The sequence below is a fragment of the Schistocerca gregaria genome, chromosome X, assembly GCF_023897955.1.
Source record: "Schistocerca gregaria isolate iqSchGreg1 chromosome X, iqSchGreg1.2, whole genome shotgun sequence".
Lineage (NCBI taxonomy): Eukaryota > Metazoa > Arthropoda > Insecta > Orthoptera > Acrididae > Schistocerca > Schistocerca gregaria.
Genome location: NC_064931.1, coordinates 799,179,267 through 799,198,955, shown reverse-complemented (window position 1 = coordinate 799,198,955; position 19,689 = coordinate 799,179,267). Strand labels below are relative to the sequence as shown.

The following is a 19,689-nucleotide window of genomic DNA, read 5'->3' as shown; positions in this document are numbered from 1 at the left end:
GTGAGAGGATTTGCAGGTATTGCATGACCGATTACACAGTTAGTGAAAAAGGGCATCAAATTTGTGTAGTCTGAGGAGTGTCAGAAAGCATTTGGTGAGTTCAAGGAAGTATTGATGTAGAGTCTATCGTTGGTGTTCCCAGATTTTCAGAAGGAGTTTATATTATTAAGTAATGCTTTGAACCATACTCTCAGATGTGTTTTGAGCCAGGAGGTCGATGGAGAGGAATATCCCATTGTGTTTGCATCAGTACAACTGCATGTAGCTGAGAGGAATTACTCTACAACACAGGGAAAGATTCTTAGCCTGTTGTACAGAGTAACATACTTCTGGTGTCACCTGGATGGAAGAATGCTTAAAGTAGTGACTGGCCATGCTGCTTTCAAGTGGTTACTAGGTTTTAAGGACCATCGAGTAAACTGATAAGATGGGTATCAAAACCCAGTGGATCTGAGCACAAAATGATCCTCAAATCAGGGAAGAAATACAGAAACAAGGATGCACTTAGGCGGAAGGTAATGGCGACCTACTGAGTGGCAAGCAGCACACAGTGCTGATAGTGAGTGTAAGCAGTACAATAAGTAGCAGTAGTTCAGCATGTGTCATGGCTTGTGATGTAAGGAGATGAGATTAGGACTGAAAGTGGTTGTAGCAGCGAAGATAAGGAAAGAGATGTCAAGAGAAACGCATGATCACATTTTGTCTGGCCATGGTGGGTGCACAGTTATCAATCTGAGGGAAGTGGAGAAATACAGATGGGGAGGAAAGGAAGGTGATGTCACTCAGTATGTGAGAAATTGTATGCACTGTGCACAACATGAAGATCTAAGTTAGAAAGACGTACTGTTGCAGAGGCTGCTGAAAGTGACAGAACAGTTTTGGTCTACTGGAGTGGGTGTGTTAGGACCATTTAACCAAACACCAGCAGGGAATCATTTTGTGCTGACTATAACAGATTATTTTTGTCATTATATCAAGATGGTCACACAAGCATTGACAAATAAATGGGTGTTGAAGTTTGAGGAGCTCAAGATAACAATAACAGATCAACGGATGAAGTTCATGTTGGGCATAATGAAGGAATTGAGTTGGTTGTTGAGAATGAAAAAAAATTAAGAGCTAGTCCACTTCATCCTCAGTCAAATGGAAGGATGGAGTGGGTTTATCGAACAATCTGAAGGATTCTTAGTAGTTATTATGTTAACTTCAACATACAGACTGGGGCACATATCTATCTTTTTTAGTGAGTGCATATAGCTTAAAAATAGTCTTCAGTACAGGATTGTCATAATTTGAGGTGATGTATGGTAGAAAGATGCCACTGGCATTTGATATGATTAAACAGAAAGTGAGTAGGACTAGAAAGGCAGTCTGAAAGTTTGCAGCAACTGTGGAGAAGTATGCAGGAGGGCAGCATGATGTGATACTGTATATTCACAAGTGGACATTACGTTTGGTACTTAATGTTTGGAAACTACAGGGTGAAATAGGGAGGCTGGAAGAGGTATTTTTGGGTTTGCAATGGCTAGCAAGTAGTAATGGAATACTCATGGGGTGACAGGGGAGCACAAGAAGTTGCTCGTGACAGACACATCGTTGAAGGAGCAGATACAGCAAATAGAGGAAGTATTATTGCATGAATTACGGAGGGAAGAAAGGGGATGGATACAGATGGGAATTAATGCATAAACCATGCAGTTGTTCAGGGACAAAAATAAGGTTGATTATGTGGAAAGGATGTTACAGAACTGAAGTCGTACTTCCAGAGAGTGAGTCTACATTGGGTATTACTGGTGTACCACAATACAATAATGTAGCAAGTTGCTATGAACAATAGAAGCTCAAGGGAGCAAGACACTTAATTAAGGGACAGTGGGTTGTTGATTAATGGGACTATGTGTGATATTACAGGACCCACACTTCATTTACCAGTTAAAATGACGGAAGTCATTGTTTCAAATATAGCACAACCACAGCTGTATTGTCTGGATAAACCCTTAGACATAGATGTTGACTAAGCAAAACCCTACCTTCTTGAATGATACTTGGGATCAGGTCCAGTTCATTTACTGAGTCAGATAACATCTGTACAGTAATGGCAGATCACTATAGAGCAACTAATGCAGCATGTTGAACAGTATTGATGTGGTGAATGTGATGTTGAGTGTAGCAATTCCTAATGCCACAGTGACTCTGATTTTGTTTTGCATAGCTTTCATTTACTTGAAACAGTGAGCAGTTCAAAAAACCAATCTGTGGATAATCACAATTCCAGTGGATAAGATCCCCTGAGCAAGAAATGGAGAATGAATTTACAGAGCTTAAAGAAGATAGGAAGGAGCCATAAACTTTAATGTAGTAAATGTATAGTGTTTAGAATGCCAGTCTGATATAATCATGGGAGCGTGTCCCTCATGGTATAGATCAATGGTGGAAATTGTCACTGGGTAAATGGTTCTGAGGAAGAGCTGAGGGGCTGGGTTTTCCTTGTGCCTTGTGCAGGGAGGCAATGCAGTGTCGCTACCTAATTTTAAGTGAAACTTGTAGGGATTTTGTGAGAAAGCTGCTACAAAGCATTGTGTTAGCTTTCACTGGCCAGAAAGCACAATACAGTGACATATAGGTTATAGCAACATGTACAAAAAATGATCGAAAATGGGCTAACCACGCTCAGCAAAATCTGCACTGCACACTGGTAATGGCCAAAGCAGGTAAGGCAGTGTCACCGCACCAATGCAAGAACTGTGACTGGAGGGGGGAGTAATAGTGCAACAAATTCACCCCAGGGCCATAAGAATAGCTGTGGATTTTGAGGTAGATTCATTCTGAGTTGAGCAGCACAATGGCAGAGCCATGCTAGACAATGACAGGACTGTGCACCAAAAGCTGCAGCCATGGGTTGGAGATCTGGTCAGGCTGGCTGCCTCCTGCACTGTGTCTCCCAGTGGGTCTCAGTACCACAGCACCTGCCACCATGAGACTCCTGCCAGTGCCCAGATGGTCATGTCCCAGGCACAGCTGTCTTCCATTGTCTATGCAGTGCATCTGAGCTGGGCCTGAGTTGCCTGGGTGTGGGCATTCAACAGCCGAACACAGGAAGAAGAAGAAATGCACCATCCTTGGCCCATGGGTAGACTGCTGCTACTGTGTAGCCTGACGTCACCAATGCAGGATGTTAATGTGTGTACCTCTTCACTGAAGTGGAAGCCAGACACATGCTGGGCATCACCAGTCTGCTGTTCCAGAGTCATATATGACTGCCTGTCATTATCAGTGACAAATATTTCTTTCAACCACCAGTCTGTTACTGGATCCCACCAGCTTGTCGCTCCACAGCACACCCTATGGCATGGTGCCAGAAATCAGCCCTACTCCCAGCATAGCTTTACACTGAGTAGTAATATAGGTATGGGTAAAAACTGTGCAGAATATGATACAATGAAGAAGAAAAAGACTAAGGTAGACAAAATAATAAGAAAATAGTCATTAAAGTTTAGATATCTCTTCTGACACCTTACCTGGAAAACTAAATAGATTCTGTCACAGAAAATATTGATGTTATTGAATCTAAGAAGCTGCTGGACCCAGCAACTGAGAGCAGATGACTCTCTCAGTGAATCAGCTGGTCCCACTTCCTAGAGGCCAGAATGCATTTGTAAGCAGCAGCTGCAGCTTAATAATCACATCATTCACCAAGTGAACACTGTACACATCATCTTCATGAGACACAATTTGAACATGGATGCATGCTACTGGATTGGTTTAGAGTCTGCTACACAGATTATTTATTGCTGTACCATTAATGACTTTGTGAGGAGTTATGGACTTTCTGAGATCATTCTTCCACAATCAAGTCTGCTTGCTCATATCAGGCCAGATCAGCAATTTTTTGTGAACTGTAACTTGGTCTGTGGTTTTTTAATTCTGTTTTAATAAAAGCTATGCACACTGGAAAATGGAAACCAAACAAGTGTGTGCAAAATTTTCAGCATACTAGGAAAATATGGGATTGGAAATACATGGTATATTCTGACACATAGTTACACATTTTCACTAATTCAAAGTACTTTTAAGGGGAAACTGGAAAGCATAGTAAACTGGTAGAAGAGCATTTAATGTTGTCAGGGATACACTGATGTCAATGGAAGAAAGAAGGAAGGAATATTAGAGTTTAATGTCAATGGAAAGATAATACCAATCTATAAATGTATTAATGAGACTATAATGATCATATCACAAATTTCATTGTCTCACACATAGAATGTCTGTGTATTCTAGGAAAAATTGTGATAGGCATGTAGTGGATGGATTTGCTTACACAGTCTTCATAACAACACAATTAAAACTGTTTTGTTATATGGATGAAAATTAGGAGCATTCTTGGATGCCACTAAGTAATTATGAAGCACATGCAGTAACTTCTGTGACCATAAAGGAATGTTTGTGATTCCAGTTTTCAAGCAGTGGAGCAGGTATCTGTTAAACAAAATCATGTACTCACGGATGATAATTACATATAAACTGTAAAAGTACAGTAGCTCTAGCTCTAGGTCCAGTTCAGGTCTCTCTCTCTCTCTCTCTTTCTCTCTCTTCTCCACACACACACACACACACACACACACACACACACACACACACACACACACACACATCAGAGGGGGAGAGAGAGATATTTCTATGAATATACATCTACTGAGCATTGAACTTGTGTCTCTTAAACATCATATGAAGAAAATTTTTTAAATCAATCAGTCTTAAGTTATAGATTTACCTCGCAACAGCCTGATGTTTTGGAAGACTTTCCCCTGCAGTAGAATCTTTTAATTCAGTTTCTTTTCTACTAATATTGGATAGAATTGAATTATTCTCAACATTCGCATAAGATGCTCTGTTTAAAGATGGTGACTGAACTTCATCCACTGTTTTCACCAGCTCCCCTAATTCATTGTCTTCTAGATTACTGCACCTTATAGTACTATCATCCAGATTCAATTTCTCTCTTGTAGACCCTTCATTTTGCAACCAATCATGGGTGTTAGTGTTAGTTGCTGACACGGTTTCACCAACTGTTTCTTCAACAGTCATGTTTCTAGCAATGCTGCCATTCATTGAATCATATCTACGCCCCATTAAGCATCTCATTGCCAAGAGAATACCTCTTTTCTTTCGTATAGGTTTGTCTGGCAATGATTCTCTGCTAGAAGATACAACATTATCACTGTGATGAGTTTCATAACTACATTGATCATCTTTAGTCACATTCCCTATGATATTAAAACGTGTGGGAAGCGAAGAGTCGGAAGATCCCTTCAGCTTCTCATATTTAGTGCCTGCAGTAGCCTGTATTCTTTCTGACTCTTTTGCTGGGGCAGAAAACATTTCTCCTTCACTTTCTGCCCTCCTCCTTTTCTGCAACAATTTTTTGCTTGGGTGCATTAGTGTTGGGTATGTATCTGAAATCATATCTTTTGATGTAGCTGTTCTTGGAAGTGATAATGAGCCTTGTTTCAATTTCACTGAAGACTTTCCTATTTCTTTGAATGCTTCATCAATTAATTCATTTGTTCTAGGGAGAGACAAATAATGGTGTCCTCTTGTACCTGAAAACTGTGAAAAAATTGGATCCCATGCCTCATTTTTATGAGGTAGTGGTAGGGATGTCTGTTTTTTTATGAATGGGACTTGTGCTAACTCTTGTAAAGCTTCATCATAGCATTTCAGCTGCGCTTTTATATGGCCATTATCTATAACTATTGGGTCTGTATTTGGCTCAGATAGCTTCTGCAACTCCTCACTTTTGTTCCATAGGGGTACAGATATTGATTGATGATGAGAATGCCGCTTCCAATGCGCTATTTTAACTTCTTTCATGGCTCCATGAGAAGGTAGTTTACCATTAAGAGCATCCATTGAGCAAGATTCACTTTTACTGTGATATACCTTAACTTTTGGAAATATTGCACTTTGAATATCAGGCACTTCTGTCATTTTCGAGTGACATAATCCAGCTTCACTTGAGTTAAGAGTTTTCCCCCTTTGGTCCAAGCAAGGTGATCTAAATAAAAGTGTATCATCCTTTGTTTCAGGTTGTACATTTGATGCTGACATCAGCATATGAGTATCCCATGAGAGGGTTTTAGTTTCAGATATATCTTGCAGCAAGGTTCCTATACAAATATTTTCAGACACTTCTGTTCGGTCTGAACTATCTTTTTTTGTTAATGTTGTTTTTTGTACATTAAAACAAGAGTTTAGCACAGACGATTCTGAGGTTGACAATGGCAAATGGGGGTTTGATGCCCATATCTCTTCATATCCCATCAATGTACCTTCTCTGCCCAAAGTCCCTTCCTCATTCACACAAGGCTTCATGTTCTGGAAAGCCTGAGAAAGAAAAGTACATGCAGGTTAATTAAGTAAGTCAAGTGAATGGTCTATATAGAACATGCAGTTACAGAGAGAACTATGTCATGCATTATACAAAATTTAGAAGCATGCTTCCAAAAGAGTCAGTTCTTATATAAAACAATAGTGTCTTACATTAGTGTGATAACACACAAGAGGGCATTCATGTTCAAACCCAGAGTAATGCATGCATGTCAAAAAGCTTTTTCAATCATGTGATATTTGTCACTGCAGCAATTTCCAAATAAAATTAATGTTATGTACATGGATAATCAGCCAGTTCACACCATAATGTTAGGTCATGACTGAAAAGGCAAGGCCCTATTACAGAGGGTTTGTTACCATCCCAATCTGACATCTTCAACAGTATTTAGCAACTTCAAAATGTGCAGAATATTGGAAATATGAAACATTTACATGAGTTGTAAGATATATCAGTGTCATTTGAAAATTACAGTACACATTAGATTCAAATACAAATTTCTTATTTCAAAGATTACCAAGAAACGAGCGAAAAATTTGAGTAGATGGGAGATTTAGGTAGTCTATACTATGTGTGATATTCCTAGGGGATTCAGTCAGTTTTGCAAATGAATAAATCAGGATTCAGGAAAACTCAAAGACTTATAGTACAGATGGAAGTTAAAAGTTCATTTCCCCTCAATCATAACAAAACAAGGTGAATTTGTGAATATCTTACCTTACACAAAAAATTATCACCTTAGCATTTACATTATTTTTCCACAAAAAACAGATTACAACTTACCACTTTTTCATCCTTGAAAATTTCCTGTTTTAAATTAATCAATTGTTGAGTTTCATTGGATGAAGTGTTTTCAACAGGTCTCTCTCTTGCAAGATCAGCATCATCAGGTAAATCTATTGATTCAGATCTCACCAAAATACCACCTTTCCTCCGTAAATTCAGTGCTCTTTCATCAGGATTATTTTCCTGGCTTCCTGTTACCTTAACTGCTGTAATGTTTAAAGACTCCTTATTTGTTGTAGCAGTGCAGCTGCCTATAGGCAAGCTGTCGTCACTGTCCCAGTCACTTTCAGAATCAGATTTTTTGGCATCATCTGTATAGTGCTGCACATTGTTGCAAAAGTTACTTCCTAATTCTAAAGAGTTTTTCATTGCAGGTTTTTTCCCTTCATCTACATCTTGTTTACTTGAAAATACATCATTGGGTTTTTGAGCCATCTGGTGATGGTCATCAGATTCTGTGTCCTCATGTTTGTTAGGCTTCTGAGAAGAAGTCCATTGATCACCAGTTAATTCCTTCCATTGGCCGCCATCTGAAGAATCATTGAAACTTTCTTTTTTTGATCTCAGACTACCTAATGTTAATAAACTACGGCGTCTTGGCTCTTGTCTCTGTAATTGTATAAATGTGATGCATGTTAGTATCATAATGAACTTGTTATAAATAACTAATTATAGAACTATACTTTAGAGTAATAAAGCAAGAACTGTTTCTTTAGGTTTCACATGAGCTAACTATACACTGCTTCACAATTTCTAAGGAACTGTTGACACTTAATAAGGAACTACTGCCATTTGCTATGGAGCAACCGAAAAGTGCTATGGAACACCCAAACAATGATAGTAAAAGGAAATGTAGAGGGTGGGATGTGTTAACTGCAGCAAAGCCTGTGCACAAATGCTCAGTATGTATTCAACAGTTCATGCAGTATGGTGTTTGGAGAAGTTTGTACCACATTCCATGTGGTATGGCATCACATCTGCAAGATATCATTTGAGTGTTTACGATTGTGAATAAGCAACTGGAGGGCTCAGAGCTAGTGAAAATACCGCTATTGTTGCCACAGTAATGGGTGTGTCCAAAAGTGTTATCTCATAATTTAAAAAAGGCCCCAGAAGGTGGAAATCCTATGTGAAGACACACCAGTGGTTGTAAATGGACCATCACAAACAAGATGATTGATATGTAACCCTAGTGGCAAAAAGGAACAGACATCTCACTTCTTGGACTGAAGGCCTTGCTACAGCTACCAATATTCATGTCTCTGCCAGAATAATTTTGCAGTGATAAAACTGGATTTGTTTGTTGTGTCAGAAGCCTGTGAAATGCATCCCACTTCAACCACATCATTACGAAAACAGAGCTCATTGATGTAGGGAGCGTATTAGTTGGCATCAGTAAAAGTGGTCCACAATGATATTCTCCAAAGAATCCCACTTCACTGTGGCAGGTAATTCCCACCAACAGTTAGTGTTGAGAGGGGATCATGTTCGACATCACAAAAAAAAGGCTCTGAGCACTAAGGGACTTAACTTCTGAGGTCATCAGTCCCCTAGAACTTAGAACTACCTAAACCTAACTAACCTAAGGACATCACACACATCCATGCCCGAGGCAGGATTCGAACCTGCGACCATAGCGGTCACGCGGTTCCAGACTCGACATCACAGAATGTTCATGAACATCATCATTATGGCCTAGGCAATATGATACGGGCAGGTATTATGCACAATTGTCATACACCACTGCATATCTTCATGGAAGATACCATGATAGCACAGTGGTACTGCAGGGAGATCATTCTGGATCATGTCCGTGTGTTTAGGGGTGGGGAACTTTACATTTATGGATGATGATTCCCACCCATATAGGACAGCTGAGGTGCTGGACACACTTGAAAGTGAATATACTAAATGTATGGAATGGTCTGTGTCCTCTCTGGGCCTACACCCCATTGAGCATTCCTGGGATACTCTTGGCAGATGTGTTTCTCAATGAGCATTTCATTCCCATACCATGAAAGAACTGAAAACCACCTTGAGAGAGGAGTGGGACCTCATTCCCCAAGGACTCCTCAACAGTTTTCTATGTTGATCCATTGTTGATACTGGACAGCAGTCAATCAGATATTTACCAAATGGGACACTGCCTTATCGAAGGAACCTACAGTGCTAGGCGGGAGGGTTTGCATGCTCCGATGAAGTGAAGAGCTGTGTTGGTGGTAGCGTAGCTACTGGCAGGGTCACCCAAGCCGGAATGGTCTTCACAAAGGAGCCAGACAAAGTGTGTCCCACAACATAGGCCAGGGAGGGCTCTATAGGCGTAGTGAAGCCAGCTTCCCTACAGGAGTAAACCTCATACAAACCCTGGCCCTCCAAGTTGTGGGTTGGGCAAGCATCTAACAATCCCTTCCTGTAAATAAACTCCTGTTCAGAAACCTCAAAGTAAAGAAGCTGGATCGATTTATGGACAACAACATGGCACTGTTAAATGCAAAACAAAATGAAACAATGATGTGTTTATTGGAACGTACAATCTCTCTACAGGGTGGGGGCCATGGGGTCACTGCTAGATCAGCTCCATAAAACCGTGGCAGGCATAATTGCCCTACAGGAAATGCAATGGATTGGACATGGAGTGATTGACATGAGATGCTGGATAATTTTCTACCATGGTCCAGAGAGCCACCATGAATTTGGTACAGGGTTCATGGTAAGACAAAAATTTAAGCACCTAGTGAGTGGATTGGCTGGAATAACATCTAGAATCTCACATATGACAGTGAAGACCCTATTCTCAAACTAATCATTGATCAAAGTACATGCACCCACAGAAGTATCAGATGACCAGGATAAAGACATCTTCTTTGAGAACCTTGAGAGAACTTATGACAGATGCCCTGTGTATGACACTAAAATAATTATTGGAAGCCTCAATGCACAGATTGGTAAAGAAGATGTTACCTCCCAGCAACAGGAAAGCATAGCCTCCATGAAAACACAAATGACAATGGGCACAGAGTCATTCAGCTTGCACTGTCACATAACAGGCTTTAGGCAGCAGTTTGTTCCTATGGAAAAGGATTCATAAAGCAACATGGTGAATCCCTGAACAGCATACCTTCAACCAAACTGATCATGTAATTATTGATGGCAGGCATTGGTTCAAATGGCTCTGAGCACTATAGGACTTAACATTGGAGGTGATCAGTCCCCTAGAACTTAGAACTACTTAAACCTAACTAACCTAAGGACATCACACACATCCACGCCTGAGGCAGGATTCAAACCAGTGACTGTAACAGTCACGCGGTTCTGGACTGAAGCGCCTAGAACCGCTCAGCCACCATGGCTGGCTGGCAGGTATTCCTCAAACTTACTTGATGTACGTACTTACAGAGGAGTTAATGTAGATTCAGACCACTACCTTCTACATCTACATCTAATTTATACTCCGTAAGCCACCCAACAGTGTGTGGTGGATGGCACTTTACATGCCACTGTCATTACCTCCCTTTCCTGTTCCAGTCGTGGAAAGCCTCTGTGCGTGCTCAAATATCTAATTTTACATTCGTGATCTCCTGGGGAGGTATAAGTAGGGGGAAGCAATATATTCAATACCTCATCCAGAAACACACCCTCTCGAAACCTGGACAGCAAGCTACACCGTGATGCAGAGCACCTCTCTTGGAGAGTCTGCCGCTTGAGTTTGCTAAACATCTCCGTAATGCTATCATGCTTACCAAATAACCCTATGAGGAAACACGCCACTCTTCTTTGGATCTTCTCTATCTCCTCTGTCAACCCGATCTGGTATGGATCTCACACTGATGAGCAATACTCAAGTATAGGTCGAACGAGTGTTTTGTAAGCCACCACCTTTGTTGATGGACTACATTTTCTAAGGACTCTCCCAATGAATCTCAACCCGGCACCCACCTTACCAACAATTAATTTTATATAATCATTCTACTTCAAATCGTTCCAAATGCATGCTCCCAGATATTTTACAAAAGTAACTGCTACCAGTGTTTGTTTCATTATCGTATAATCATACAATAAAGGATCCTACTTTCTATGTATTCGCAAGACATTACATTTGTCTATGTTAAGGGTCAGTTGTCACTCCCTGCACCAAGTGCCTATCTGCTGCAGATCTTCCTGCATCTTGCTGCAATTTTCTAAGGCTGCAACTTCTCTGTATACTACAGCATCTTCTGCGAAAAGCCGTATGGAACTTCTGACACTATCTACTAGGTCATTTATATATATTGTGAAAAGTGATGGTCCTATAACACTCCCCTGTGGCATGCCAGCAATATTCTAACAGAGGACGAATGAGTGTAGTGTAAGCTGTCTCTTTAGTGGACTTGTTGCATCTTCTAAGTGTCCTGCCAATGAAACGCAACCTTTGGCTCGCCTTCCTCACAATATTATCTATGTGGTCCTTCCAACTGAAGTTGTTCATCATTTTAACACCCAGGTACTTAGTTGAATTGACAGCCTTGAGAACTATACTATTTATCGAGTAATCGAATTCCAACGGATTTCTTTTGGAACTCATGTGGATCATCTCACACTTTTCGTTATTTAGCGTCAACTGCCACCTGACACACCATACAGCAATCTTTTCTAAATCGCATTGCAACTGATACTGGTCTTTGGATGACCTTACTAGACGGTAAATTACAGCATCATCTGCGAACAATCTAAGAGAACTGCTCAGATTGTCACCCAGGTCATTTATATAGATCAGGAACAGCAGAGGTCCCAGGACGCTTCCCTGGGGAACACCTGATGTCACTTCAGTTTTACTCGATGATTTGCCGTCTATTACTACGAACTGCGACCTTCCTGACAGGAAATCATGAATCCAGTCGCACAACTGAGACGATACCCCATAGCTCCGCAGGTTGATTAGAAGTGTCAAAAGCTTTCCGGAAATCTAGAAATACGGAATCAACTTGAGATCCCCTGTCGATAGCGGCCATTACTTCGTGCGAATAAAGAGCTAGCTGCGTTGCACAAGAGCGATGTTTTCTGAAGCCATGCTGATCACTTGTCAATAGATCGTTCCCTTCAAGATGATTCATAATGTTTGAATACAGTATATGCTCCAAAACCCTACTGCAAACCGACGTCAATGATATAGGTCTGTAGTTAAATGGATTACTCCTACTACCCTTCTTGAACACTGGTGCGACCTGCGCAATTTTCCAATCTGTAGGTACAGATCTATCGGTGAGTGAGCGGTTATATATGAGTGCTAAGTAGGGAGCTATAGTATCAGCGTAATCTGAAAGGAACCTAATCAGTATACAATCTGGACCTGAAGACCTGCCCGTATCAAGCGATTTGAGTTCTTTGCAACCACTAAGGTATCTACTTCTAAGAAACTCATGCTAGCAGATGTTCGTGTTTCAAATTCTGGAATATTCCATTCGTCTTCCCTGGTGAAGGAATTTTGGAAAACTGCGTTCAATAACTCCGCTTTAGCGGCACAGTCGTCGATAATAGTACCATCGGCACTGCGCAGCGAAGGTATTGACTGCGTCTTGCCGCTTGTGTACTTTACATATGACCAGAATTTCTTCGGATTTTCTACCAAATTTCGAGATAATGTTTCGTTGTGGAACCTATTAAAGGCATCTCGCATCGAAGTACGCGCCAAATTTTGCGCGTCTGTAAATTTTAGCCCATCTTCGGGATTTCGCGTTCTTCTGAACTTCGCATGCTTTTTCTGTTGCCTCTGCGACAGTGTTCGGACCTTTTTTGTGTACCACGGGGGATCTGTTCCATCTCTTACCAATTTATGAGGTATGAATATCTCAATTGCTGTTGCTACTATATCTTTGAATTTGAGCCACATCTTGTCTACATTCGCATAGTCAGTTCGGAAGGAATGGAAATTGTCTTTTAGGAAGGCTTCTACTGACACTTTATCCACTTTTTTAAATAAAATTATTTTGCGTTTGTTTCTGATGGATTTGGAAGAAATGGTATTGAGCCTAGCTACAACGACCTTGTGATGACTAATCCCTGCATGCTGTGTTCTGTTTGCTAATCCAGCCACACAACTTGTCTGATATTCCGTAGGCTCTTACTTTATCAGGCGACAGTGCAGAAGTGTATTGCAGAAGTCAAGGAAAATGGCATCTACCTGGGAGCCTGTATCTAATATTTTCTGGGTCTCATGAAGAAATAAAGCGAGTTGGGTCTCACACGATCGCAGTTTCCGGAATTCATGTTGATTCCTACAGAGTAGATTCTGGGTTTCCAGAAATGACATGATACATGAGCAAAAAACATGTTCTAAAATTCTACAACAGATCAATGTCAGAGATATAGGCCTATAGTTTTGCGCATCTGCTCAACGACCCTTCTTGAAAACTGGAACTACCTGTGCTCTTTTCCAATCATTTGGAAAGCAACATTGTAATTGCAAAATTAGGAGCTTGAATATCCAATCCAATAAAAGTCAAAGGAACACCTCAAAGTAAGTATATGGTATCAAAGGTAAAACATGAAGACATCTCTAAAACATACACTGAGAAGGTTGCTGAGAATCTTGCATTACACACCCCTAGTCTAAGTGACAATCTGGATCAGGAATGGAACACTTGCAGGGATTCAGTCATTAAGGTAGCAGAAGAAATGGTAGGGAAAGAAGAAAAACAGCCAAGGAATTCCTGGTTTGATGGAAAATGTAAGAGAATAAGTCAGGAAACAAATCTAACATCCACGAAAATGCTTGAGAAATCATATACTCATCTAGTGGTACGACATTATCAAAATAAAAGGAAAGAAGAGAAGAAACTGAATCAGCAAAAGAAAAGGGAATGTGAAAGAAAGCAGATTGAAGAACTGGAGACAATTGGAAAAACAAATGATGTTAGAAAATTTTACCAAAAAATTAATAGTGAAAGAAGAGTATTTCATCCATGCACCAACCTGTGTAAAAGTAAAAATGGGACACTACTAACCAATGATCAAGAGGTATTCGAGCATTAGGTAGTGTACTTCAGTGATCTGTTGGATGCTCCAGAGCCCCTATTGAAGATATCCCAGTCCCTCCAGAAGATGATGCCACAGTACCTCCCCTTCCCAAGGAGAGGTGAACAAAGTGATTGCCCGATTGAAGAACAATAGCACACCAGGGGCTGACAATATAACATCTGAACTATTGAAAGCTGGAGGAGTTGAGCTAAATTGTAGGGTCTACAAGATTGTGTGCCTCATCTGGGAAAAGGAAGAGTTGCCAGAAGAAGGGAATGTAGGGATGTGTGTCTGGTGCATAAAAAAGAAGATCTATTTGAATGCAGCAACTACAGATGCATAACACTCTTAAATATTATATATAAAGGACTATCAAATATCCTGTTTACTAGACTTTCACCTATAGCAGAAGACATTATTGGAAACTATCAATGTGGATTCAGACCAGGAAAGTCAATTGCAAACTAGATATTTGCTCTCCGACAAATAGTAGAAAAGAGCAATGAATTCATTGTTTCATTGTTGGTGTGAACCATATTCTCATTGAGTTTAAATCTGCATATGACACACTAAACTAGTCCAAACTTTATGAGGCAATGCAAGAATTTCAAGTTCCTGGAAAATTGGTGTGTTTGATAGAGGTCACCCTAAAGTATCCCCAGTGTACCGTGCGAGGATTTTTGGACCTGTATGTGAAAATGGTACCTGGAGAAGGCAAAGGAATGGTGAACTTTATTACTGCTATAAGGACGATGATGTGGTCAAGTTCATAAAGCTGTGTAGACTGAGACATGTAATGCAACCCAATAAGAGAGATCCCACAAGCAAAGCAAGCTGCAGTGAACCTGGAGGAAGAAGAGCAAGAGGACAACCTTGAGATGGTGCGATGAATTTGGATAGGACACTGTCCAAGTCGATTGCCATAACTGGAGGTCCACGGCAAAGTCCAGAGAGGAATGGCAGAAAATTATTGAGGGGGCCAAGTCCCACCCCAGGATGTAGTGGCAATGGAAGGAAAACAAAAAGGAAAAAGAGATCACTAAATAGCCATATGTTTCAAAAGACGCTATTTTATTTACACTACCAGTTTTGGTGTTCCATTAATGTCATCTTCAGGCCTCTTCAGGCTAGAAATGAGCATTCATGTAGTTCATGACAAGGTAGACCACTATTTGACATTACAGAAAATGAAGTATAATAAGTCTATAAAACTTACCAAATACATTAAGAAGAGTGCCTATGCACACAGAGCACATCAAATCAGGATATGAAAATATACTGGTTAGCTGGAAAATTAGTTTTACATCACAGAGTTATAGCAGTATTGTGACTGTGCAAAAACCAACAAGACTACAAAATACAAGTACACTAAATAAGGAACATACTGGCACAAAAAGGAGCAACATTTTTGATAAGAAAAGCAGCTGTTAAATGAAAATATACTTTAAACCAATCATGGAATGGAACAATACTAAAACCGAGCCTTCTAAATAATAAGGAAAACAAGGTGAATAAAACAACCAGTGTAGTAGCACAAAACTATATATGTGATGAGTCTCAATCCACACAGTAAAACTTGTGAACCACAACTGTAGCCCATAATATACTCAAAACTTACAGCTATCATCAGACTGACATCAGTCAAAAATCCTAAAATTCATAAAATTATAGTATATGGCTGACCTGATGATATCTGTGAGTTTTAGTATGTTATGTGCTACTGTATTGGCTCACAAGATTTAATGTGCAATACAAGACTCCTGGTATATGTAGTGTCATGGTACTACATTTGGTGTTTTAGTCACCTATTTTTCCTTATTATTCGGCAGGCTTTGATTTAGTATTGTTACATTCCATGATTGGTTTGTAGTATGAGGTCTTTTAAAAACTTCTTTTCTGATCACAAATATTGCTCCTTTTGAACCAGTATGTTCCTTAACTAGTGTGCCTATACATTGTGGTCTTGTTGGTTTTCACACACTGGCCCTACTTTTAACCTGTTCTGTCCCCATACCATTTCTTGCGAAACAGCTCGCTATGTGTTAGTTCCTATTTGGATGGGTTTTGTTATCCTATATATAGGTCAATAGTATGATATCTTATATTCCCAAGGGAATAGTAATTACATGGACAAATGAGACTGACTGGGGACACCTCTCACTTAATATGGTACTTGGTGTTCCTTGTTTGTTCCGCCCTAGTAATTGCCCACTGTTTAATGAATGTTTAAGGGACAACAAGTCTTTTTTCAGATTTTTATTTGGTATATAACTTCATGCCCTCTGGATATTTTATGAGTATACTTTGCACATTCTTTTCTTTTCTTACTTTCTTCACTTAGTAATTTGACATCCACTGGGATTTTGCCTCTGGTTTTCATTTTTTTGACACTGTGACAACTAATTCGGATATATGACTAGTGATGATATACTTGGGCAATAGATATGCACACTACTGTGTGCTCCAAAGGTCATTCATGACTTTTAATCTGAATGAAGGTATTTTTTCTAAGAACTAGTGCCAGTCACATTCACAATGAGTTATGGATATTTTTATACATAATAAAAAATCAGACAAGTGTTATTTGTTTCTGATTTGGTATATAATCTATTTTTTGTTGTTGTAATTTTTGGCATGTTCTGTTATAACTCTGAGTTCAAAATAGTTTTGATGCTAACTAGTATCTGTACAGATCATGATCTGTTGTGTTTTGTGTGCACAAGTACTCCTCTTAATGCATTTGGTAAGTTTCATGGAGTTGTATTATAATGCTTCATTCTCTGTCATGTCAGCTAGTGGTATATCTTGACATACATTAGATGTGTACTCATTGTTTCCAACATGCAGGGCCTGAAGATGGCATTATTGAGATGCTGAAACTGGTAGCATAAATAAAATAAAAACTTCTGAAAACATACTGCTGTTTGGTGATCTTCTTTGCTAAACATAAACAGTTAGGTATCCAGCATGAATAACAGGTGCAAAATGTGCATTAGTGCCTGAGGAGGGAATATTCCTTACTGAGAGTCCAATATCAATCTTTCTGTTGGGATTTTGACCCGTGTCAAATACCAACATTGTTTATGCTTCTTATCCTGCTTTCTCATGCGGTGAAATCTGCATCATTTTCGTTATAAATATACCACTCTACTTGTATAACATATTTACTGTGTTTCATATCATCCATCATTGCCTGTGATTGTTCCTTAGCAATTGGCAAACAGTGATTAATGAAAAATTTCAAATGAATTGTTGAAATGATACTGGCCATAAGCAACACATCTCACATGCTATAAAATTTCTAACACAAGAATAAATGTAGTAAGAATGACAACTATTCCAGGGCTGTATTAGCAATATTGGGTTGAAATATTACATTTTCTAAAACTGCTAATCAGTTTTGAACTTTCATACCACCAATATTCAGGACTTTAAAATGTATTTGGCAGTTTTATAATATCAGATTAAGAGTCAAGAATTTTTATTTGCCATTGATCATCTAACTGGATAGATTTCATCATTGACAGATAATATACTATCTAGTCATATTAATGTGCCCACTAGTCAAAAGCCTGAACAACCACCTTTTACAGCACATACCATTGCAAGACATGCAGAAAGAGAGTCAGTGAAGTTTCGGAAGGAGTGTGGAACCATATTGACTCCAGTGCCGTGGCTAGCCATGCTAGGTTTCTCGGCTGAAGTTCTATTGTGTGAACAGCCCAATTGAGGTGGTCCCACAGATTCTCAATTGGGCTTTTGAATTGAGGGAGTTTGGTGACCAGGGGAGAACAGTAAACTCAGGCTGCTGCTCTTTGAACCATGCATGTATGCTGCTAGTTGTGTGACATGATGCATTGTCCTGCTTCCAGGTGCCATTGTGCTGAGGAAACACAAACTGCATATAGTCTGCAATGATACTTGTGTTGATCCACTGTACCACCCAAAATGATGAGATTAACCAGGCAATACCACAAAACATTCTCCAAATCATAACATTATGATGATTTTTGGGTGGCGTTGGCTTTCGGAAAGTTCGCATGTTAATGGACATCTGTCTGATGGAGCATAAAACATGATTCTCTAAACAGGACACTTGTTGTCACTCAGTGCTCAGTAGATGTCCAGTTGTGATACTGATGTGCAAATTCCAGCCATCATCACTGATGAACAGCAGTCAGTATGGGTGCAAGAAACAGGTGCCTGCTGTGGAGATCCATATGCAGCAACATTTGCTGAACAGTCATTGAGGAGATGCTGTTGGAATGGGATGACTTCATCTTGGTGGTCACTTGTTCAACAGTTGCATGTATATTTGTCCATAGATATCTCCACAGCTGTTGTTCACCCATCACGTGTAGCCCATGGTGCACCACTGTCACCTCAGCATTGATTTTGGATAGCGCCATTTTGCCATGCAAGGTATACTTTAACCATGGTGGCACATGAACAGTTACAAACTTAGTCATTACAGAAATGCTTCCACGCTTGGCCTGAATGACAATGATCATACGCTTCTGGAAGTCAGATAAATCACTCTGTTTCTGCATTATGAAAGCAACTGCACTGTTTTCCGTGTACCCCCTACACGTTTTATAAACCCTCAGCTGCTAGTGCTCCTGCCTGCCATCTGTGAGTGGTTATTACATGTTGATGCTGAACATTAATGTGATTGTAACATTTCATATAGTGGAGAACACTTAAGTATTCAGTGACTCTTGATACGATGTAAATAAACAATGTAATATTGGTTTTAAAATTAGTTGGATCTGTAATTCTATGTCCACATGTTTCTTAGATCTGAATTATGTTTTACTGTTGTACCAAGTTGATATGTGATTATTTATTTACAAGCAAAGTTATCAGGTCATGGAACAAGAAGTTATAAAATACTGTGAGGAACAAGTGTGCAGAACATTAGGAGTGTGCTACATGAAAACCATTCAACTTGGATTCGAAACCATGCAATTTATCAGTTCTGCTGGAAGGTAATAGAATATAAATTCTGAGGCATGGTGCATAACCTTCTGTAAATGCTTAAGGGAATGTTATCCAAATGTATATCATTTTTACGCCTAGGGTTCACTGAATCATTGTTGCAGTTCCTTCTGTTTGAGTCAATATTGTCAGCAACAAATCCCATAATATATGTACAGGGACAGCAAACTTAGGATTCTAAGACACCTGCACAATGATCTACATGAAGATTGTGAACTGACATTGCAGATCAGTCTGACTGCCTGTTTCTGGGCTAAGAATATTCTCAGTGAATGTATATAGTTGTTACAAATTAAAACTACTCAAGAAATAACAGAGTGAAAACGAACAAAGTAAAAAACCTTTGTGTATCAGTGTCACAGACAATGGAGATCATCCTCATGGTGAAGGTAGGACTATTCAGTTTCTGCACGTGATCTTGAAGATGATACTTCCAAAATAGCCTTTGGCCCTAATAATTTAAAATGGGTAAATTCACAGACTGCTTCACTGCCTTTCAATAGTAACATTCTGTTTTACAAGAG

General features: G+C 39.6%; 1 protein-coding gene across 2 annotated transcripts in view; it reads right to left on the bottom strand.

Moving 5' to 3' along the window:
- Positions 1–19,689, bottom strand: part of LOC126299386 (uncharacterized) — a 478,915-nt gene that overhangs the window by 237,204 nt on the left and 222,022 nt on the right. For both annotated transcript variants that reach the window (XM_049991253.1, XM_049991254.1), the window contains exons 7-8: positions 7,172–7,783; positions 4,772–6,384 (exon numbers count right to left, since the gene is read on the bottom strand). In XM_049991253.1, the coding sequence (XP_049847210.1) occupies positions 4,772–6,384; positions 7,172–7,783 (2,225 nt within the window). The remainder of the gene's footprint in view (positions 1–4,771; positions 6,385–7,171; positions 7,784–19,689) is intronic.